The 23821-nt window shown below is 33.5% G+C and overlaps 3 protein-coding genes across 3 annotated transcripts; 2 read left to right on the forward strand and 1 right to left on the reverse strand.

The window, feature by feature from the left end:
* The first annotated feature begins 99 nt into the window (after positions 1 to 99).
* LOC106177054 (dolichyldiphosphatase 1) lies at positions 100 to 6469 on the forward strand. Its single transcript, XM_013559698.2, has 8 exons — positions 100 to 252; positions 1056 to 1156; positions 1480 to 1561; positions 1791 to 1887; positions 3113 to 3205; positions 3503 to 3631; positions 3939 to 4028; positions 4644 to 6469. Exons 1-8 carry the CDS (start codon positions 141 to 143, stop codon positions 4681 to 4683), a joined length of 744 nt encoding a protein of 247 aa, XP_013415152.2. The 5' UTR covers positions 100 to 140; the 3' UTR covers positions 4684 to 6469.
* Positions 6470 to 6808: 339 nt separating this feature from the next.
* On the reverse strand, positions 6809 to 10871 carry LOC106177043 (zinc finger CCHC domain-containing protein 9-like). Its single transcript, XM_087008672.1, has 6 exons — positions 10786 to 10871; positions 9964 to 10388; positions 9431 to 9575; positions 8860 to 8952; positions 8276 to 8347; positions 6809 to 7019 (listed from the first exon to the last, which is right to left on the reverse strand). The coding sequence occupies exons 2-6, from the start codon at positions 10294 to 10296 to the stop codon at positions 6898 to 6900; spliced, it is 765 nt and encodes a 254-aa protein (XP_086864798.1). The 5' UTR covers positions 10297 to 10388; positions 10786 to 10871; the 3' UTR covers positions 6809 to 6897.
* A 7-nt stretch (positions 10872 to 10878) lies between these two features.
* Positions 10879 to 20501, forward strand: LOC106177042 (ATP-dependent DNA helicase DDX31). The gene is made up of 17 exons (XM_024076498.2): positions 10879 to 11048; positions 11368 to 11654; positions 11871 to 11946; positions 12389 to 12503; positions 12825 to 12934; positions 13168 to 13209; positions 13652 to 13716; positions 14250 to 14369; positions 14793 to 14902; positions 15366 to 15586; positions 16031 to 16201; positions 16609 to 16668; positions 17042 to 17232; positions 17670 to 17751; positions 18322 to 18424; positions 18752 to 18935; positions 19483 to 20501. Exons 1-17 carry the CDS (start codon positions 10959 to 10961, stop codon positions 19622 to 19624), a joined length of 2169 nt encoding a protein of 722 aa, XP_023932266.2. The 5' UTR covers positions 10879 to 10958; the 3' UTR covers positions 19625 to 20501.
* Positions 20502 to 23821: the final 3320 nt, after the last annotated feature.

A 23821-nucleotide genomic window follows, 5' to 3' on the forward strand; every position in this document is an offset into this window, starting at 1 on the left:
CAACCATACATTGATCGTAGCAATCACATGCACAGAAGTAATTTGGTTTACAACTTTGAGAACTTTCTATTTTTTTCAACTGACCAATCACAAAACCGATTATAATATCAACAAGCGCATGCGTGTCACGTTGCCGTAATATGGCTTCCGCAAGTGCAGGTGCTTCCGCGAATGCAGACCTCCCGGAATTTCGAGACGACGAAATGGTTAAATGGAAGGCAATTTCACTTACACACGTAGACTATCCAGAAGGTGGGCTGGCGGTGGATTTGTTCCTAATAAGATACTCTTCCTTAGCTTCACACAGGCACTACTGGCGCTGCCACCTTGATTTTGATTTCTGCCGTTTTTTAGATGAATGGGATTTATAAGTAAAAACTGCAGCGGAGATATAAATATATTTCAGAGGGGCTATGTCAACGAGTTCTTGCTTTTGTTTGTCAAAGACAAATGTTACATTTACACTATGGCCTATGAAAAAAGTTATAAGAAATATTGACCACAAGGAATAGAGTTATGTATGAATGTATTAAAGCCAGATAATCCATGCATTAGCACTCCTGTTGACGGTTTTTGTAAGAAGGGGGTACATGTCAAAATCGTCAACAGGGGTGCTAACGCATGAATTTCATGTACAGTTGTGGAGATGTTTTATTAATATCACCCAAGAATTTAAATTATAATATAATTTTTAAGATTATACAGTATTCTCCCTCCTTCAAAAATTGCAAAAAAGATTATTAAAATGAATAAGTTAGACAATTCTACAATGTTTTTTCAAGATATTTTTAGTCCATTTTCAAATCTTATGGGAATGGCAGTCAAAAATGAACATGGTCATCAAACATCAAAAATCTGTTAGAAATTGCCAAACAGATCAATTTGAATGGAAGAGACTGATAAAAAAAAAAAAAAAAAAAACTGCCAGGTAACTGAATTTAATAAAATCAAAGACTTACAATGTGTATATTTGGGGGCATATTGCATAAGTTGTTAAGTAAAAAAAAAAAGAAAAAAATATTTATTTCTTGTTATAACCCTTAACCCTTTTTCAGGTGATATATTTGGATTCCTTTTGGCTTGCTCCAGTCTCCTCCCTGTTTTCATACTGGGATCCTTCTTCACACTGATTATTTTTAGAAGAGACTTGCATACAGTAAGTGAAATGCTGAGGTTAATTCATTTAATACTGTAGTTGAAGAGATGAATGATGATTCAAACACGCACACACACACACACAGGCAAGCATGCGTGCAGGCACCCCCTTTCTCACAGAAAAAAAGGTTAACCTGTTATATTTTTTATGAGCTGTCACAGTATTTTTCCCCAATTATTTTCCATATTTTTATGGACATTATAGATTACATTATAGATTTCATTTTGGAATTTTGTGAATGGAAAATCTGGAAGTTTTGTGAATGTATTCATTAATTAATAATGTTAATAAAAATTTGAATCTGAAAATTTTTACTATTTCAGATTTGTTACTTTGCTGGCTTAATTCTTAATGAGTCAGTAAATTGGGTAACAAAACACATTATTAAAGAGCCAAGACCAAGAGGTAAGTCCATAGTTAATTTTGTTTTGTAGAACTTGATTTAGTGTCACTACATGTATATATAATGTACATAGTGAAATTTTTCCACAATTTCTCCTGTTAGAACAGATCCTTTCTCTTCTGCAAAGGCGTAATAATGAGTGCTTTTTCTTCTAAGAAAATATTAGTGCTTTGATTATGATGTTATTTTGAGGTGTTTCTCATGCTAATTTGATTTTTTTTCTCATTCCAGCCCGATCAGTATTACATACAGAGTATGGTATGCCATCTAGTCATTCACAATTCATGTGGTTTTTTGCAACATATCTCGTCTTCTTTTTATTTATAAGGTAAGTGAAGGATACTTCATGTTAATACTTAAATATATTATTTGCATGTTTTAAATGAACCTTTAGATAAATCTTAAGGTGTTATTAAAACCAGTTGTCAGATCAGTTTTTATGTGTTTGAGATCTAGATAATTAAGAAAACTAAAAGTTGGACAAACTAAGCAATTAATAAATAAATCTTTTATAATTATTGATGATATATAAAACCTGTATGTAAGGCTCTCTATTTTATTTTCATTGATTTAGTCTTAAAATGATTTCTAAAGACAGTTATAATAATACACAAATGACTGTGTCTAATTTCTTTATTTCCACCACTGTTTTTGGCTCTGTTTGTCTTTCTGTCTATTGTGCAAGAACGTATTAACACATCTTGATGAAAATGTTCATTATGTGTGTTAATTAAGACAAATGTAGCTCACTTTATTTGAAATAAATATATGAAAATTTAAAGTATATAATATATATGAACCGAGCTTCGGTGTAGTGTGGATTCCCAGTAACACACATATGGTAATGACTTGATCTTTACACTGGGCAAATAAAACCTCAGACTTTCAGATACACAATTTTATAATCACAAAATTATATATTTCTGTATAGCACTTGTTGTGCTTTTAATGCATAAAACAGAACTAAGGAATACCCTGCTTTTCAATTTTGTTGCTACCACACATAGAAATGTTCTGATTTTAAGAAACTATAACCTATAAAATGTAGTATCTGTAAAGTTCACAATTTTCCCCCATTTGAAAAGATTGAGTAGTTACTGTAAACCACTTGTACTTGTTTCTGATACAACTCTAATAAATTTGACATGCCAAGGAATGAACTAAAGAAATCACTCGATCAACCATAAAAGAGCTTTAAAATGCTTGTTTCCTTAGATTTTTGGTGGTAAATTTAACCTACTTATCTGTCCAACTTATTGGCCCCATTTATATACAGCATAGGAAGCTAGCAGAAAAATCCATTCAAATATCATTTTTCGGGTAATATTAAACAATTTATTTTCAATTGGTTATTCTCTTAGTTATACTATTTGAAACTATATGCTGGCATTTGATAAGCTTTAGTGGCAAAAAAACGGACTTTATGTGCATCTTTAATCTAAATAAATGGCCAGTAATTGACTGTAAACAAAACTTAATAAAATTAGGTCACATGGCATAATTGACAAGTAATGGAATTGCGTGTAATGGAGATGTGATTATTTTCATTTCAGGGTTCATCGGAACAATAAATTTGTAGATGAGCTTTGGAAATATGCAACATTAACTTTTGTGTTCTCTTTGGCCACAGCAGTGGGATACAGTAGGTAAGTTACAAACCAAGATATGTTTTCAAAAATGTTTTTCTTTCTTTTTATTGTATATATTATATCAATCCAAGAGATAAATTTTTAAGACATCAAAACCATAAGATGAAAAATAATATACTGAAAACTGTATTGACACATATGCACACGATTCCATTAGTAAGAGTTGTTAAAAATAAAACGATTTTTTTTTTCACTTAAAGAATGAAAGTTTTGCTGACTTGGCAGAGGCACTAGTATGTGCTGTCTGATTGCTTTAAATTTCTTTTATTCCACACTGAAACAATTTGTTTTCAGAATATACCTGGGGTACCACACATTTCGTCAAGTCTTCTGGGGTGCAGTGTTGGGGGCAATACTAGGGGCCCTTTGGTTTAGCATTGTGCAGTTAGTTTGTACACCATTCTTCCCCCTTATTGCAGCATGGTAAGTGAAGACCACTCTCCACCAAAAAAATTATAATTGATTAAAGAATTTAATTTCTTTTTCTTGAATTTCACTTAAAAAGAGGCATAGAATTTGTGCCATATTATATTTTTATTGAACAGGTATTGTATTTTCACAACAATCTCTCAGTCTCTGATCCATAGACATGTTAGCTTTTTTTTTTGTTTATGCTGTTTTAAAGATTTATATATATATTTATTAATTCATTCATATTTTTTCTATTGAAAACTTCAGTATTAATTTATTTCATATTTTGTATTAATTTATTTTGCCTTTTTTTTTTCAGGCCCATATCAGAGTATTTAATGATTCGAGACTCTACTCTAATTCCTAATGTTATGTGGTTTGAATACACTTCACATAGAACTGAATCTAGGTAAGTTGTGGTTGGGGGGATTTAGTTTAAGTAAAAGTTACATATTTACATGGATTTCCTGTAACTCATATAAACTACTTATACTTGTTTATACAACTTGATTAAAGTCAACTTGCCAAAAGAAAAACCAAATTAATCACTCGGTCAGCCAAAAATATACCTGTAAAACTGCACCTTCATCAAATTCTGGTCATAAATTTGACTTATTTATCTGCCCATCCAGATTTTAAAAGCCCACCAAATTAGGAAGTAATGCTTGATGCATGACTACTGCATGCTCAATAGCATGAACATTTGAGTGAATGGCAGAAACTGCTGAGAGTTATATATACATGCAGCACAGAAAGCTAATAGAAAATATATGTTCAAAAATAGTTTTTCAGGAAGTATGAGACGATGCCTTTTGGTCTTTCCACCAATTAAGTTGTGCTGTTTAAAACTACATAATTGCATTTGGTCAGTTTTACTGGTTCTGTTTTGGCTTCATCCATAACTTTAAAGATATGACAAATAGTATACTATAGAAAATATAGAAATATAATATAGAAAAATTGTTTTTTCTGTCAGCTATTGGAGACTTTCACATATATGTATATATTTTTTTGTGGTTTCCAGGAGCAGATTAAGAAAACAAGGCAGTTGGAAGTCCTCCTGACAACAACAGAAAAATAACCATTATAGGAAATTTTCATTTTGAAAATGATTACTTATTATAACTAAAACTAACTCTAAGAAATATTTCTTTTGAATGTGATATGCCATTTTACTGAAAATTAACCACAGGATTTTTTCCTCTTTTTATTTTGTTTATTTATTCATGTATTTATTTATTTATTTGAAAAAAAGTTATGTAGTTAATATTGAATAAAATAATTTGAACATGTAACTTTACTGAAAAAAAAGTAAATTTCTATTTTGCAAGTGCTTGTATCAAAAGACTTGAAACTAATCATTTTGGAAATTAATGTTATTTGAATGAAAACTGGTGTAACAGGGAAATTAACTATGAAGGGCAAATAGATGTGAAGATTGTTTTTCATGTTTAGAAGTGTATTTGAGTGAATGTAAAAGTTTAAACAGTACTAATGACTGACAATTATTGTAGCAATCAAGTGAAGAAATGGTGTGAGTGCAATCACAAAATAATCAAGACTTGATCATTTAAGCAGGAACAGAAGTGTTTGTATTTTAAGTGTAACATTGTGTTCACTTGCATTGGTAATAGATAATTAATTTGTAAATAGCAGGCATTCAGACACAACACTGTCTCTTCAAATGCACTTGTTTTATATCAAGTGAGTTCATTCCAAATGTTTTCTATGGCTGTTCCAGCTTTTTGTAGGTTCAGGTGTTGGAATTACAGTTTCCTCAACTGATGCATAAAAGAGATATGCATTCCCAAGCACCATTGTAGCCTGTAGGAGGTGGGGAATTAGAGTTTAAATCTGGGAATCTGGACTATTTTCTGATCAATCTTATAGTTGAACTTAGGTACTTGAACTGTTATAATCTAGGTTATATATGTGTACTATAAGGCTCTTCTCACATCGAGCTATACACTGAACTTGTAATTGTGCTAGGTTTGGTTTTGGCTGTTTAGTTATGTTCAGGGGTGGATTTAGGCCGTCTTCTGGGTCTTCTGGAAGATGGTCAGATTTTCAAGTTTACATTGACAGGTATCTAATACTTTCTGTCGGAAGACGGTCAAAATGAAGGATGGATCAACAAAGATAATTTGGAAGACTGTCAGAAAATCTCTCTGGATCCGCCTGGGATGTTTAATGAAAATTAGAAAGCTATGCTGAGCTCATGCCTCTGTGTAAGTGACTCTCTGATGTAATAACCAAGTTATTATGTTGTCACTCTCTCAGAGTGGTCAATTTTGTTGTACTGCTTGATGTGACTAGGGCCTTAATTGTAAATTATCAGGGATTGGAACTGGGTTTGCAGTATTACTCTTTGTGTCTTAAATTGTGCGAGTGGTTTTCTACAGGAAAGTGACACTGAATTAATTTTAAAGTCCTAACAGTGAATTTATGTTTAAAAACTGCTTTTGAATTCAGTTTGACAATAGAATCAACTTAAATACTAATAGACATTTATTTTTGTAGTACTAACCTCAAGGATTTTTAGCAATTTTCCTGATGACAGTACTGATTATGATAGCCAGAGAAGTACATCTTGTTGTTTATCTCTTATGCAATATAATATCTCAGATGAAGAATTGGCTTGTAGGTGGCTTTAATCTTTTCTATGAAAAGGGTAATTTGTAATGATGGGCAAAGTTTAAAAAGAAAAGAATGTTTGCACTGCTATTTTCCTTGCTGATTGGGTGTGTGTTCTTATTTTTTCTTTCACTGTTTCTCTCGAGCAATGCCATTTTCATGGAGAACTATTTGTATAAAAGCCACCGTTATGATAAATAACATTTGTAAGACTAATGCTTTGTTTGTTTTATATATGATGAACTGTGCACTTTCTCCTGAAATGTGAGTTTACAGATCTCTATTACATATTGCAGATGGGGGTGGGGGTGTTCCTGCACTGCTATAAATAACTTCAATTTTCAGAAATTGATGTTATTCATCTTGTAAAATACGAATGGGTGACTAACATACAGAGTATTTGTTCAAACATAGCTGAAGGACACTCTGACAATTTTCACAAAAATACCCTCTGCGTAATGTTCATTATGTATAATCACAACAATCCACTTGGGTTGCTTTTACAGAGAGAAGGCTTGAGATAAGACAAATACTTTCATAATTCTTGAGTCTATAAGCATTTTAAATATTTTTAATTGTCATTAGAATGGAATCACCAAAGTTTAATGTCTTGTGTTAGTTACATAAACATATAACATCTATGGCTAAAATGTCACAACTTTTGGTCCTTTCTTTTTCTTCTTCAACTTTGGGCTCTCATGGAGAGTGGGTTCATCCTCCACATTGGCATATTTATGGACCTTGTCTATGGTTGTGTCTGCAATCCCTGCAAAAAAAGTTTTTAATGAAACAGATGAAAATTAATGGAAAAAGTGACAAACAGACAGGCATGAAGCCAGTGATTTTAAGAGGGGTGCAAATTTTTTTTCTGGTCTGGGAAAAGTCACCCTGAGCTTCAGAGATAACTTGACACTAACCTCTTCACTATAGCCTATCTTCATCGTGTCGAGTTACCTCTGACCACATTCGATTGCCTCCGCCGCCCGCCAATCAAATTTAAAGCCCGCACTCAATGACTCATTGAACGATCTAGCCAATGAACGCGAACTAGTCAAAGCGCGCTTTGTTCAAATCCAGACCATTCAAAGATAAGGCTGAATATCAGGGACTTGCCGTAACCTGTGGGCAGCACGCAAAATACATCATCCCTCAGTAGATAATTATGCAGGGCATCAAACTGCTCTGGTTTCAATTCCGATATACTCCATGCTTTCTTTGTGTACGGTTATGCACTCGGAACTACTCGGATGTCTCCGCACTCGACAATAACTATGTTGTTAGTATGGAGCTTGCGGAATCAGCCGAGGATTGCCGATTATCGGTCAACCAATCAGCGTTTTCACCAAACTTTGGTGAAAAATTTTGAAACATGGATTCGATTGGCTTATATAAACTAGGTCAAACTATTTTCGTCAGAGGTAACTTGACACGATGAAGATATAGGCTATAGTGAAGAGGTTAGTGTCAAGTTATCTCTGAAGCTCAGGGTGGGAAAAGTGCACGTTTTTGCCATTATGTTATAGACCCAAGATCAGATTTTGATTCAGTGCAGACCTTTTTAGACCAAAATAGTGATTGGTTTGCTTGACCCCCATTCGCACCCTCATCCCCAGCCTAGAGACATGCAAACATGTATTTGTGGCACTAGTACACAAACAATACAGAGTCAGACAGGGGCTAATAGTTGGTCAACAGTATAGTACTCCTCTTGCACCCTGAGTTTCAAAGGTTCCCCAAAACTTGCCTATTTACAATCAGCTTGCCTCTACTGTTTTCTGGGACCTTTGAAACTTGGGGGGGGATCCTTCAAAAACACTAACAAGTAGCACTGAGCACAGATTTTTAGGTAAATTGTATGTATAACGAGTACAACAAACTGAAATCAAGACAAAAGCCAAACATGAAAACTTGTCTAGCTGATTATCACGGCCAGACAGTACTGAGATTACCAGGTCCTACTGACAGATAAAAACAATTTGAAATTAAATGCTTCCGGTTTCTTAAATGGAAGTACATAACTACCTTGCTGTTTCTGCAACTCCGGGCAATCCTTTCTGAAATGTTCCACAGATCCACACATCCTACAGCAACCCCCTGAAACGGCACAATTTTATTGTATTTTATTCAGGTCTCTGAGCATCTGGTACAGCAAAATAGGTTTTTTTCATTCTTTCTTGCATAATGCTGGTAAAAATGTAAATAATTTCTTCAAAGATATTTAACATATTTACAAACCCTTCATCAAAAGGCTTTGATAACATGTCATTGACTGACTCGCGGATAAGAGCCATTCATAGGTAGAAAACATGTTTAGTCTCTTTAGAAATAATTTACTTATTTTACCATTTTTATTAGTCAGTAAAAATAGGACAAAAAAGGACATAAGGGCACTTGATTCAAACAAAGCCTGAGTTTTTAAAAGCCATATACTCTTTAATCTAATATTGTTGCTAAATGGTAGCTTAATTTTTATTGTGTTTCTTTAACATTGTCCTGTTGTCAGTGTTTTTGATAATTCTTTAACAGTGTAAGGCACACTGAGATTTTAACTTTATGTGCTATGAAAGAGTGTATTATAATTATCATTTATATTATTATTATTTCACCTTTTGGATACAGTCCTCTTGGGTTATCTGGACACTGCTTAGAAATGTGACCCATTTCAGCACATATAAAACACTTGGCATAGGGGAAGTGACCTGAAGAAAATAAAAACACATTTGAATATCAGATGTGGCCATGACAAAATTAAGACCATGATAAAAGACTACCTCAGTTTAAAAACTCACTGTTTTGATTTCATATTACAAATGCATAGATAGCTTATTATGACTTTAACACTGGTACAGTCAATTAACCAGTTAAAAGGGATCCTAGTCAGTTAAATCTGTTAAATGTGTTACGTGCCAGTTGCTCTGCTTTGGTCCAGTAGATTCTTAGACTTGGGTGACTCAAAGGGCATTTAGGCAAAACCATTTTCTGGCTAACACTGTATATGAATGTGTAGAATTGGCCATCTTTTTCATTTAATACAAATGGACACACATACATACTGAAAATACCAATGACATTATAACTATTTAAAAGCACAAATATAAAATTATACTTTTGTCTTTTTGAAAAAAAAATGGAAATACAATTTACAAACTTTGGCAATCTAAAACTGCTACTACTCACCTGGTTCAACCTTGGCCTTGCAGGTGGCACTGCTGTGCTCTGTGGAGCCACATTTAAAACAGATCCCAGTGCCCTGGTCAGTGTCTCTGGTCACTTGTGGGCAGTCGGCCAGAGTGTGACCGGACTGTCTACAGTTAAAACACACCTGCAAGATAAAGTGTAATCTTAGCATTTATCTTGATAGCAGAATGAAATAGAAAATACTTCAATTAAGCTTGTGTCTACCAAAAATGAACAGATGGATGGATAAATGACACCAACCACATCAGAAATGTCCCAAAAATAAAGTGAAAAACATTTAATTAACTTATTCAGAGGATAAAATATTTCTAAAAATGTCAGCAAGCTTACTTTAGAGAAATAACATCGATGTACTGGTATGTGTATAACCAATATTATAATTCAATGCAAACATGTATTTTAAACACTCTATACCACCTATGTACTTTCCATTAATAACACTGATGAAAAATATATATATCACATAGCTCCCCCAATCAACTAAAAATAAAAATAAACAATTAAATAATTACCCTGGCAGCCTCTCTTTCATTAATCCTCTTCACTCGTCTGTATTCACTTCGAGCTTCCTTGTAGTCCTGACTATTTGCCACATTAAACTTTCCTTTAATAAAAGCCTTCTTGCCAAACTTCTTCTTATGTTTGGCCACACCCCCTTTCTGAGGCCCTTTGTGTTGATTACTTTGTGTTTGGCCATGCTTTTCCAGTTTAAAATGAGTGTGATCTTTTTTAGAATTGGTGTCTGTTGGTTTTGGTTTCTGTTCACCTGTCTTCATCTCTGTCCATGAAGAAGCTGACAGTTCCTTCTTTTTGTTGGCGGGTCCACCTCTAGCCCATCGCGTCATGGTTTAAACTTGTGTAAAAACCAGTTTTTTCTGCAATATATTCCACTTGAAATATCTTCCTGCACTATTAAGAAACAGGTAAATAGGGGTCTCTGAAAAATATGACATTGCAAGAATATATATGAATGTAAGTGTGAACTGTGTTGAGTTTATAATATAAAAACAAGGTCAAAAGTGAAAGTAGTGTTGCTTTGTCTCAGTTTTTCGGTTTTACATGCAGGTTCAAAATAAACACTATAATAAGACAATGTGGCATATTATAACCGAAAACTAACTGAGGCACATGTAAACTGATGCTAAGGCTGGGACTCGTTACAGTTGTTACATGTATTTACTGGTGAACTGCAGTATTTGCGCTAGGGTTACTGAACACCTCATGTATCCACTCTTATATATTTTATATCTAATATCTTAAGTAAAATTTTTATCTCATCTGATTGGTAAAACTAAGTCTGAGATCAATAAAATAGTTAAAACATTAACAAGTACCTCAAAACGTGTCAGCCATACATTGCACGCTACTTCCGGTGGTATCGATGCTGTCTAACTATCCTTTTTCCACATGTGGATAGTAAACACGTGTTATTGAGTCCAATTTGTTGGATCGCATTCAGCGAGTTTTAGATTTTAGCATATCGCACAACAATTGTAAATATCAGACTATGGATCAAGCTGATGACGGGCTTTTGTTAAATTTAGTGTCCTTCGGAGGAGAGGGAGGAGGGAATAAAAGACCCAAGAAGGAGGACAAGGTAACGATTAAATTTAATGGACTGTAATCTTTTAACTCAAATAATTTTTTCTGGGTTCGAGCCCAACAAGTGTTTCACACAGTAGACTAGTGAATATGACATTAATGGCCACAATTCACTTAAATTGATGTTACTTGGTCTATTTTTGGTTACTCTGTAATGCCTTTTTACTTGAATTTTGTATATGTCTTTTATTATTTTTAAATAGAAACAATAACATTTCTGATAAACAACTTTGAGTTTCAAAGTCCTCAGTTTGCATGAGCACACCGTCACATAAATTTTGTTCATTTACTCACTTGTCCTGTTATAATTTTAGTTGACTCGTCTGAAAAGACAGAGAGCGGAAAAGCGAAGAGCTTTAATTTCTTCAAAAATAGCAGCTTCCAAACAAGAAACACCCACAGGAGCCAAAAAGCCAAAATTAGGCACCAATGGCCCCACCATAGAAGAGGACAATCACTCTCCATCACCAGCAGAAAAAGAAAGGAAGATCCCTTCAGAGACAGAGAGCCCTCATGAAAAAGGAAAAAACTTCAGAATTGGTCCACAGCAGATTGTAGCTTCCTTATTCAGAAATAACCCAGAAATACCCAAAGTATCAAGGTTAATTTCTCGATCTTTAGAAAATTTTAAAATGCGATCTATATTTCTGTGTATTACTCTTAAGAGTTTCTATGGTTGAAAGATTTTAGGGGTTTAGATACATTTTACTAATGAAAATTAAGAAAATAACTACATCAGTTTTAGAATAATTTATGATTTTATATTACATGCATGTATTTACAATTATTATTAGGTATTTTTCATGTACCTTTTTAGCCATGCAGTTGAACAACTGAAAGAGAAGATATTCTCTTCCGATAAATTTTCGGAGCTTCAGTTACATCCTTTTTTGGTAAGTTTGTGAAATGTTTCCCTTTAATTTGTTTGCTATTAAAATATCCTTGAAGTGACGACAAATATATTCTGATCAAAAAGGTCTTTAATTTGTTTGCTATTAATTTATCCTGGCAGTGAAGGCAAATATATTCTGATAAAAAAAGGTCAGTTATCTTAAGTTATCCTGAAATCAAAACTGTTAATTCTGTTCAAGCCACTAGTGTCTGAATGTTTTAGATGTAAAAAAAATTGATGTTGAATAAAGTTCATCAGTGTGGTAATGATAGTAAATCACATTATTATGTTCTTCATTATTAATCAGTGCAACTTGAACCAAGTGAAGACGACAGAATGTATCTTATCATATATAATTATTTAAATTGAGACAGAAGAATGTTTTAGCCTATAAAGAAGTTGATTACTAAATAAAGTTTGAAGGTTTTTTATTTGATGTTTAGGCTAAGTATTTGGAAGAGAAAATGGGCCTTTGTCACATGACAAGCATTCAACAGAAAAGCATCCCGCAGATTATATCAGGGCATGACACTTTGGTCAAATCCCAGACTGGATCAGGTATATTGATTTGTCAGTATTGAAAGTGATGATGATGACGAAAATACTAATATTATAATTAATTTTAGTTGTTACTTATTTAAAGTCTAAAATCCAACTTTGTTTTAAATCAGTAGATTTTACTCAGATTTTACAATTTTGATAAATGCAAGTGAGAAGGAAAAACTTGAAAAATACCTTTTATTTCAAGTCTGTTAATTAGCTAAAATTGAATGAATATATTAAGAAATAGGTTTTGTTTAAATACTTTATAATAGTGATAAATGTCAAAGATGAAGTTATATCTCATTGCTGAATTATAATTTAATCTTTAATAATTAGGGAAAACGTTGGCTTTTGCCATCCCGGTGGTCCAACATCTACAAAGTATTGTTCCTAAGATACAAAGGCAAGATGGACCTTATGCTATTGTGATTGTTCCAACAAGAGAGGTAAGTGTTTTGGGGTCTCTGGTATAAATAAACTACTTTCCTTTCTGTAGATAAAAACATACTGCATTTCATTTTTGTTTATAGAAAAATATTCATAATTTCTTTACTGTTTTTATACTGTTTCTTCTGCTAACAATAATGTCAGTTTGAATTATAACAAGTGAATTAGATTTTAAGTGTAATTTTTGTGGTTTTGATAATTAGTTTCAATTTCTACATTTGTTTATTTCCAGCTTGCTCTGCAAAGCCTTGCAATCTTTCTAAAGTTAGTTCAGGTAAGTTATTAAATACCTTTCCAGTAAGATTGAGATGTACTACAAGGTAATGAATTAATCTCTCCTTTGGAATGATGCATGAAAACTCTTTGATGAAGTTTCTTAATCCAAACATGTTACAGATAGGTTTTTGAAGTAACAAATTGTAATATCTGTGATAAATTTGGAAAAAAATCTGGAAAATATTGTTTTATTTTGCAGATGTATAATTTGCTGCTTGAATTCTACTTTAAATTGCTAGTGTATAATTTGATGGATAAATCGGATGTATAATTTGTTGGTTTAATTCTACTTTAAATTGCTAGAATGTCATTAGAAGTAAACATGAATTGGCCATTCATTTCTTTAACATCTTTTTTATGAGCACAATGTTGAAATGGAATTTCAGTGATTATCAAGTAACTGTCCTTAACTTTTGAAAGTGAAAGTTGTCTCGTTTCAGCCATTTCACTGGATTGTGCCAGGGTGCTTGATGGGAGGGGAACGAAAGAAGTCAGAAAAAGCAAGGTTCATGTTTTGTTGTTGTTTCTTAATTAAGAAATGGAATATGTAAATCAAACCTTATATGAAAAATATTTCTGATCAGGTAGGGCTTCAGAGAGTAAGGAAAAGAATGCGTTAAATGTGTTTATGTGTATTTGTAAATGCCGTTTTGAGTGGTGTAAGTGCTAAATTCAAAGAAAACAGTTACTGCTGTGTGGTATTTAATTTTAATCCAGCCTTATTGAGAATATAGAATACAGCTTGATATTTTGCACAGAAGGCTTTGATAGAATATAAATCTTATAGTTTCTGAAGTTACTCATGAATGGTATTAGTTTCCTGAACATAATTGATCATAATAATTATTTCTCATTTGGAAATAATGACAGTTTATAGAAACCTTCTCAAGCATCCATTGTTTATATCTCCAAGGGGTAAGAATGTCTATAACAATCTTGAATCAGCACCAAAAATAAACCAGGCGTATCGTAAACTGCACTGAAGGGTAATACAGTTAGTTGATTTGTACCAGAATTTACTTTAATAAATATTTTCAGGCTGAGGAAAGGCATCAATATCCTCGTGTCCACCCCTGGCCGTCTGATTGACCACGTCCAGAACACAGAGGCTCTGGGACTGACCAAGGTCAAGTGGTTGATCATAGATGAGGCTGACAGGTTGGGATCAGATGGGTCTTTTTTCTTCATCTTTTTAAAATTTAGTTGAATTTTAAAATTATAGTATTATACAACACTCTATTTGTCTGGTTTTTAGTAATTTTCATTTTTGGTTCAATTTTAATTCAAGTATCTAATACACTCTGAATTACTTCATATTAATCAGCCTTTGTCAAAAAGGCTTAAAACTATACTCTTCCAAAGCAGAAACTGTGACCAGTAACAGACCATGTTTACAAAATTATTCTGGCTGGCAACAGCTTTAGTTTTATTTATTTATTTTTTTTTTTGTGACTTGGGACCAGCTTTAACCATCAACAGATCACATTTTCACTTTTTTAAAGCATTGATGAAAGTATATGTCAAGTTGCTGTCCCCATGAACTTGTACATTTAAACAACTTTTTTGACACTTTATTTCCAGGCTGTTAGATATGGGTTTTGAAAGAGATGTTGCTCAGATTGTGAACTCCCTGAATGAGAAACAAGAAGGACACAGACAAACTGTGCTGCTCTCAGCCACACTTTCGCAAGGTATTAAATTGTTACAAAATTTGATAACAGTAATAACTCTGTCTTTTTCAAATCCACTCTACCTCTTGATCTTTTTTTTTTTCTTCTTTTTTTTTAACAAATAACCTCTTCATCCACTAACTCTGTCATTTGCTGGGATTTTCAAACATAATATTTGTATCATTGATTCAGAAATTTAATTTGTATATAAGTTCACTCAGTACTTAAAATTTTACAAACATATTATGAACTTGTTTGTTATGCTTTTTAATTATATTTGATTAAAATTTATAATGAAGGTTGATGAAAGTTTTACAATGAATAAAAATTAAGTATTTGTCTTCTCTACATTGCATTTTCAACTAAATTGTTCACTTAAGCATTGAAAAATACTACTGAAATTGATGATAAATATGTAATAACAGATGTTGATGTTGTGGAATTCTGTTATGTATTTTCAAAAAAAATTTGACCATCGTTTCAGGGGTGGAAAGACTTGCTGGCATGAGCCTTGTCAATCCCCAGCTCGTAGAGGTCTCCAAACCCGTCACGGACACCAAGGTGTCAAAGCCAGACAGCGTGACAGTGACACAGACGACTGATGACAAATTTGTGATACCAGAACACTTGCAGCAGCACTTCATTGTGGTTCCTAGTAAACTGAGGCTTGTCACCTTGGCAGCGTTTATTTTACAAAAGTGCAAGGTAAATAGACATTTTGTTAGACAAAGAGGGGGAATTGAAACACCTGGAAACAGATCCTCATTTCATTTTTGGTGTGTCCTTCTTAATTCCTTATGTCAATTTCACCTTATACATTCATTAAAAAAATAGTAATTGTATTGAAATATATTTGCCTCTCAGCCATTCTACCATTTGTCACTACTATAAGCCTCCATATGTGTGTGATCTTAAAATTTTATGTTTTTTTACAACTTAATCTTTCAGACATGGTATATTATGTATAACAGTCGATATTATGATATTGAAACGCTGTTAGGTCATAAAATTTTTTTTATACACTTATAAATAAAATGTCCTTACAGCTCATACAACATCGTATTATATCCTCACTCTGGTCTTGCATCCTGACCTGTTATATTACAGCCGGTATTTTCTTACTGTGAATTTTGATATAATTTATTTCAGTATGCTGCAGAGAATAACAAGATGGTGGTCTTCATGTCGACCCAGGATTCCACGGAGTTCCATCACTCCCTGCTTGTTAACACCATCGCCAGCTTTAAGGAAGAAGAGGAGGAGGAGGGGGATGAGAGAGAGATTGAGATCTTCAAACTACACGGAGATATGGTACAAAAAGTGAGTGGTTTGTGGCCAGGGGCTGCAGCTGGTTTCACCAAAGAACTTAAGACCAAAAGGTGGTAATTGCATAACTTTTAGACCCAGTTTTTGGTATGACTTCTTTGATTTAAATGAAAATGTGTAGTAGTCCACCATAATAATGAATTATTGGTCTGAAAAAGTAGCTGCTTCTTTCTTTTGAATCTTACCCTTATAGTTTTGAACAATTTTCATTTTCAAGTTCTCATTGACTTATGATTACTGGAGAATTCTTTAGTTTGGCATACATTTGATTTGATGCATGTTCTGTGTACATTGGCCAGTTTTGCTGGCTAATCTTTTTTTCTCATTTGTATCAGAGGTGTTTTTCAGTTGGAATGGAATGCTGAAATTGACTGTGAATCATGTATTTTGTTGTGTTTCAGGAAAGAACTCAGGTTTTCCAAGACTTCTCTAGTACTAGATCCGGAGTACTTCTCTGTACTGTAAGTGTCAAAAAACATTATATTATTGAAATAATATTGATAATAATGAAAAAGTGAAAAGTCTCAATCATTATTGAAATTCATTTAATGGACTGAGCATAATCTAATAATATATATCAATAATATATATATGTGAAAATCTGATGTGGATTGTTTTGTGTAAATTAAGTCACTGTAATATTTTGAGAATATTTTTTTATTTTTATTTTTTTCTGGACTGACAATTTTATGACTTTACGTGAAAATTTCAAAGTAGATTTTTGGTTGTTAGACCTGGTAGTAAGGAAAAATGATAAATCTTTACAAGATTACATACTAGAATGTATGAGGGCTTTGGTAATGTCCAGTAATTATGGTTATTGTGCCTGGGTAGGATGTAGCAGCCAGAGGGTTGGACTTACCCAAGGTGAAGTGGATTGTGCAGTACAATACCCCAGGGACCCCCACCGAATACATCCACAGGGTGGGGCGGACGGCTAGGGCAGGGACCAGGGGGAGCTCACTTCTATTCCTGTCTCCCTCAGAAGTGGACTATGTCCAGGTCCTCAATGACCACAAAATAAGGTGAGGACAGCTGCTGCATTGGCTTGACCAAAGTGATGATTGGTTTTTGATTGGGTAATTTTTGTAATGAGATTGAAATTAAAATAAATCAAAATTCCATTTCATTCTTTTATGCCCATTCTACAGCACTCTTAAGTAGAAATACATGGAAAATTTACTATAAAAAACGTCAAGCATTTTCAAACCTATCAAATTGCAATTGTTTAACATTGTGCTGCAATTTATTTATTTAGGAAAATTCATCTTCATCTGAACTAAGATTAGCCTGGCTTTCATGGTTTATTATTATGATTAGTACTATTTTTGTTCAGTTTTATTTGTTGTTGTTGTATCTTGTCATATTGTATATTATTCTGATGAACCACTGGGCTAAAAGATGAATAAATCTAATTGAGTGGATATTAAATTTGTGAATGTGATATTAATTGGTTTTTTAGTATGGAGGAAGTTTCTATGAAGGAAGTGCTGCAGACATTGATGGTACTTTGTCAGGAGTTGGCAGAAGGAAGGAAAAGCAAGGTATATATGTTGAATTGCATCAGTCTGTACCTATACAGATATCAAATATAAATTTAGTCTTCAAGGGTCATTATGTGCATATTTTGCAGAGAGGGCTTTTTGTCCCTGATTTATCTGATAGCCTATAAAAAAAATGAAGAAATGATCTCTAAATGGAATAGTTACTGAAAAAATGATGTTTGTAAATTTGACTTGAATATTAAAATTGTACCTCTTAGTTTGGATAGTTCTGTGCAGCCATACAGAACAGGGCTTGCAAAGGAGACAATTTTGAGCATTTCTTTTAAGCAAGAAGTTCCGTTTTTATGTATTGAATAATTTTAACATAATTTTGAAATGGTTCAAGCACTCAAATAATACTAATAATGTCAATTAAGTAAGGGAGTTGCTTTTTATAACAACTTCATTCTCAAAAAAAAATTTTAGTACAAAATATTGCACGTAATAAAAGGTGGCAAATTTTGAAGTGTTATATGCTCACCTTATGATAAAAACAACAGGAGTTGATGATTTATTTTAAATAGTATAAGATTGTTTGTTTTTTCTAACTTGGGTGCTGTGGTATTCCAGGGTCGCCATCCACACAGCGTTGAAGAGAGTGCCACGCTGCTTCAGAACAGATTTGAGACATACCTGTACCAAAACAAAGAAAGAATACAATTAGCCAAAAAAGGTAACAGACTGTCATTTAGCTTTGATTTTCATGTTCGTTTTGTAGTAACTACTAACTTTGTGATTTTTATTTTTTGTCGACTTTCAAAAAACATTTTACAGAAATAATGTACGGCTCTGGCATAATGCCTTTAGTTATAATTAAACTGATTAGTTAAAAGTTTTTATATTTTTTTTAACCAAAATAGGGAACAAAATATGCCTTTTTACCAAATTTAAGTATTGCTTTCAAATCATTGACAAATTTTAACATTCAAATGACTTGTGAATTTAGCCAAAAGGTGGATGTGCATAGCATGTTGTACATAAATGTCAATATTGTTTTCAGCTTACCAGTCTTTCTTGAGATCATACGCCACCTATCCATCCAACCTGAAGCATATCTTCCATGTGAAGAATCTCCATCTGGGACATGTTGCCAAGAGCTTTGGTCTGCGTGAAGCTCCAAAACATATCTCCCAGTTCAAAGACAACAAATATGCTGTAAAACTCCAGCGTAAAACTGAAAGGAGGTAAAATTGTTGTTTTTTCTGAATTTTTGTGACTATCTCTTTATTAATATTGCAAGCTCTAATCAATCTTGTTTCTTTGCAAAGTTACATGGTGACTCGTTCACTGATGTAAGCTCTGTATTATGTATTTTTACATGTTTTCACATCACTGTTTATGTTGGAGATTTGAGTTTTAATTGTAAAAGGTTTTTGAAGTTCATACTTTGAATTGAAGGAAAAAACCTCTTTCACTGCAGATACATTGGGTGTTATCACAAAATGGTAATTTATTGGAATAGAATGTAATATCAATATACATAATCAATAAATTTGGAAATGGAAAATTGGATAATGGTAAAAAAAGGAAAGAAAAAATCTCCCCCGTATAAATGACTGTTGTTGGAGTTCTTACACAAATCTAGAAACTTGGGAAACTTGTTTCTTGCAAAAGAGGGAACTGTTAAAAAAAAAAGACAATCCCTGTCCTTTAGAAGCTGTGTATTCATACACATATCTGTTAGCCTTCCTGAACATTGCATTACAATGAACATTTTGCTTGAAATTTCAGAGAACAGTTGCATAGGGAGGCTTCCCTTCCACACAAGAGGGTCAATATGTCTGAATATGCTAGTGGTCTGGATGAGGTAAAAACGGTCAAGAAAAGAAAACCAAGGAACAAAAAGGCTGGAAAATTCAAGAAGAGAAAGTGATGAGAAATGGGAACCAGTTTGAAACCTGAGCTGCATATATAAGTTATTTAAGAACAGGGTGCTGTTTTTCAGCCAATTTAATAATGTAGCTAGTTCAAGCCATTTACAACTATTGCCCAAATTTATTTCACATTAAACTGAGACTGCTGCAGAGGACTAAAATTCTGTCACTTTGTTAAAAATTTAACCAATCAGTGACATATTTATCTTTGTTTGTTGGAAAATTTTTCTTCAAATACAATTTTGTTATTCTTCATTATCAAATCATACTCGCTGAAGTACCCGTTTTGCCCACATGGAGCTATAATTTTTTTATTGTGTTAAATGTTTGTGTCCATCTCTCCAAACACAATCGGCAATATGCGCATTGCTGTTTTTTTTTTTCAAGATGATACAGTTTAATTGAATGTTTTGGTACAATTTACATTGTACTGTATTATTTTGTGACTAAACTATTATTTTTACATCCTTTTGTTCAACCATTGATTAATTTTTTCATTGATATGTGGCTCACTAGACCAAGATTGTTTTTATGAGTAACTTCTGAATCACATAAAAGGCCAAAAAATGAATTTACCTGGGGTAAACGACAATTTTTCCATAATTACCAGTGGTTAATGAATCCATTTCTACATTCAAAGTTAGTCCCTGTTTTTTTTTTTTTTCTTTAAGGTTTTTTTTTTTCTTTTTTGTAATAATCTCTTAAGAGATAAAGAGCTTATTACAGAATAGCCATCTATGGAGGTCACGTGGTCCGATGATAAACAGAGATTTCAGAATAATTGCTATAACTGCCATTTTTGTGGAAGAATAGAATATTTTAAATATCGAGTTGTTTACAATGCATTTATTGTGAAATAAAGATTTTATACGAAGAGTTGTTATCCCTTTAATTTTATTTTTGAAATGATGGATTCGGTACTTTTAATCGCTCTTATATTATTGTGTGAGAGATCTTTATCAGGTTTGTCTCTGACTTTTAAAAGAAAAGCCTTAGGTTGGCGTCGCCGGAAGGTAATGTTATCAAGTTAGGTTGTAAAAGTTGAAAACAAACAGCACACTGTTTTCCAAGAATGTATCATTCACAAACATGTTTGTGTGAAATTACTTGGATGCTAATTATCACATAGCTAATTAATATCCAACATTCAAGATTTGGAGGAAATATTACTTTAAGACTTCCACATCTGGGAAATTGCACCTCCCGCAAGAAAGTAGGTTGTTGACTTTATATGATGTTATGTGTAATTTGACCAAGAAAAACGGAAGTCGTACAGGCGAACGGCTGAGCAAGGGTGATGACTGTACAGTGGCGCCATCTGAAGGCTGTTTGTTACGATTGTCAAAGGTTGACTTCTGAAGAGGCCAGCTGTGCAAAATTTCTAAGATTAACTATTGTTATAATATATTATTATTATTGTTATTTTCCCCAGAATTTTAGAAATGTGAGCAGAAATAGGTAAAAAATCATTAAATGTCTAGCGAAAAAATTCTCCACGGCACTGGTACAATTTAGAAATTATGTCAAAGGCGTGCACCTGTTGTCACATGGATTGGCAATTCTTTTTCTCTCTCATTTTGTTGTTAAGTACTGTTTTTATAAAATATCTAGTCAACAGTTTCTGTGATTGACCAATAATTTATAGTATTGTGGAAGAACGTCTGAGTATTTTATTAATCCTTCATTTCTTTAGTTGGGAAAGGGAGATGGGTTGGGAGACGTTTTTCAGTCCCAAACTAAGACACACTGGCCACTGATTTTTCAGCTGGACAAAAAATCTTAATAATCTATCTTAATTGTCTGTAGAATGTGCACGCCAAGGTCGGTCCGTACTATGGGAGACCTATGCCCTTTGGACTGTTACCTAAAAAAAACATGCCTATGCCAACAATCCCCAAACTGCTGTTCCTCTCAAGAATTTCGAATGGAGATAAGAGAATTCCCCATGACATGTTGAACATTGTTATTATAAACTTCAGTGCTCGAGTAGCCACAGTGATTCAGCGTCTATGAGCTTGGATTAAACGCATTATAAACTACTGGGCTGTGCTTGCAAAATGATGGTGTACGAGGGAAAAAGGCACACCACACAAATCTTATGTGTCTGTGAGACAGGTGTGAGAAAAAATGATAAATTTTCCTTTCAATAGAAAATGATACTTTTTCAATAATGGAAACATCTTTTTGGACCATACTATATTATTCTGGGCCCTGTATCTTGAGGAAAAAATCAAAACTTTCTTGGGATTTACTAGCCTCGATAAAACAGTGAAATTTAATGTTACTGTTAGCTTTCTCATATATATATATATATATATATATATATATATTTTTTTTTTTTTTTTTTTTTTTTTGCAATTGGAGAGGAGACTGGGTGATTGGACATTTTGAAGAAAACCTTTTTATCTAGCTATAATAGACAATTGGTAGGATAAACATATTCTACGGTATAATGTAGGTGTTGGATAGCAGAAGTTGATTTAATCACGTAGAGGATGTTAGCAGTGCAAAGTTATACAACCTGATATACTTTATTATATATTTATGATTATATTGCACATTGGTGGTGCGTTGTGAAATACAAGTATACCGGTGTAACAGGAATGGAAGTCCGCTAGGAACCGCAGTCCGCTCCCCATTTCTTTGTACAGGTGACATTCGTCCGAAATACTAACCCCAGTAATGCAACTAACCCTTACCTGTAATAATCATATGGGACCCCGGAAGCTTAAAGAAGGGCTATGTATCCCCCATATCTCGTCATTGCAAAGGATACCAATATATTTAGTTAAAGAAAAAACAAAAGAAAAAAGATAGCATTGAGACAGATACCATGTGGCGAATTTCAGCTTAAAGCAATATTTATAAACTCGGGATTTGATACAGAAATGTTAGCTCTCGGAAACAATATCATTTAAGCAGTTCAAGATTTTTTAAGTGATCCATAGACTTATGGCGTCTACGCCCCTACAACAATTTGTATTCAACTACAAGAGCGCGAGCGCATGATGATAAACTGTATATGTAAAAAATAATAACAATAACATTGAGCGTGTTCGAATTCTAAAACTCTCTCTCTCTCTCTCTCTCACACACACACACACACACACACACACACGCACACACATAAATGCACACACAAGAATCTAGCCTAGTAGGGATTCCGCGGCAACTTGTATTTTACATTTTTTCCAGTCACTCTATCTCATTCACATACAAAAACATACCCTTCACGGGCAATGTAGTCATAATAATTTTAAGGCAATTATTGCTATCCTATTATTAATGCAAAACATCTGATGGTTAATTTTTTTCCTTTCAGAAATTATTTCTAAGATAAATGCAATTATTGCTATCCTATTATTAATGCAAAACATCTGATGGTTAATTTTTTCCGATCAGAAATTATTCCTAAGATAAATGCAATTGTTCATATTTTTCTGAGAAAAAGTCCCGTGTCCCAGCCACATTAAGACCTGTAGGTTGACTAGTTATTTTCCCGACCTCGGTTTAATCAGCCCCTACAAACCAATTCATAATACTAGATGATCATCCATAATCAACGCTGGTAATACACTTAAACACAACAAACGCCTTAATCAAACCTCATTTTCTTGACATTAAGAGATACAGTTATTTCAATTAATGGTATCGACTTTGCAAGTCGACGTAGAAAAGCAATCCACTTTCTTTAATTACAAGACAAGAACGTAGCGGACTAATTCCCCGGTAATAGGCGGCCTCTGGAAGCCCGGCTTCTGCACGATTTTTGCCCGTAGTGTGCATCAGAAATACAAGGAAAAGGGCATGGGAACTACCAAGGGCAATAGCAACTATGATGCATAGAGGGAAATATCCTTTAATTAGTATTTATACCCTCCCTTGGGGAGAGAATGAGGCCCCGGGGATGTTAGTCGACAATTTGACATACCGTTAATCACTCAGCGCTCAAGGGGGACGCTATAGTAATAAGTGGTTGAGACAAAACTTTTTTTAAGTTGAGAGTAAAGTGTTAGGGCTATTTGGTAATGATGTCTTTTAGTTGGCGTGTTTTCTAACCCACCCTGGAGTAAAACTGAATATATTAACACTTAAATAATGCAATGGGTGCGAAGTCGGGACCGCTCAAGGGAGGAGATTGCTAAGTGTCGTGTTTACCGGAATAAAGCCCCTTTCTTTATTGTTATATAATTAAA

This window comes from Lingula anatina, chromosome 3 (genome assembly GCF_051362555.1).
Source record: "Lingula anatina isolate TDL-2025a chromosome 3, LinAna3.0, whole genome shotgun sequence".
Classification (NCBI taxonomy): domain Eukaryota; kingdom Metazoa; phylum Brachiopoda; class Lingulata; order Lingulida; family Lingulidae; genus Lingula; species Lingula anatina.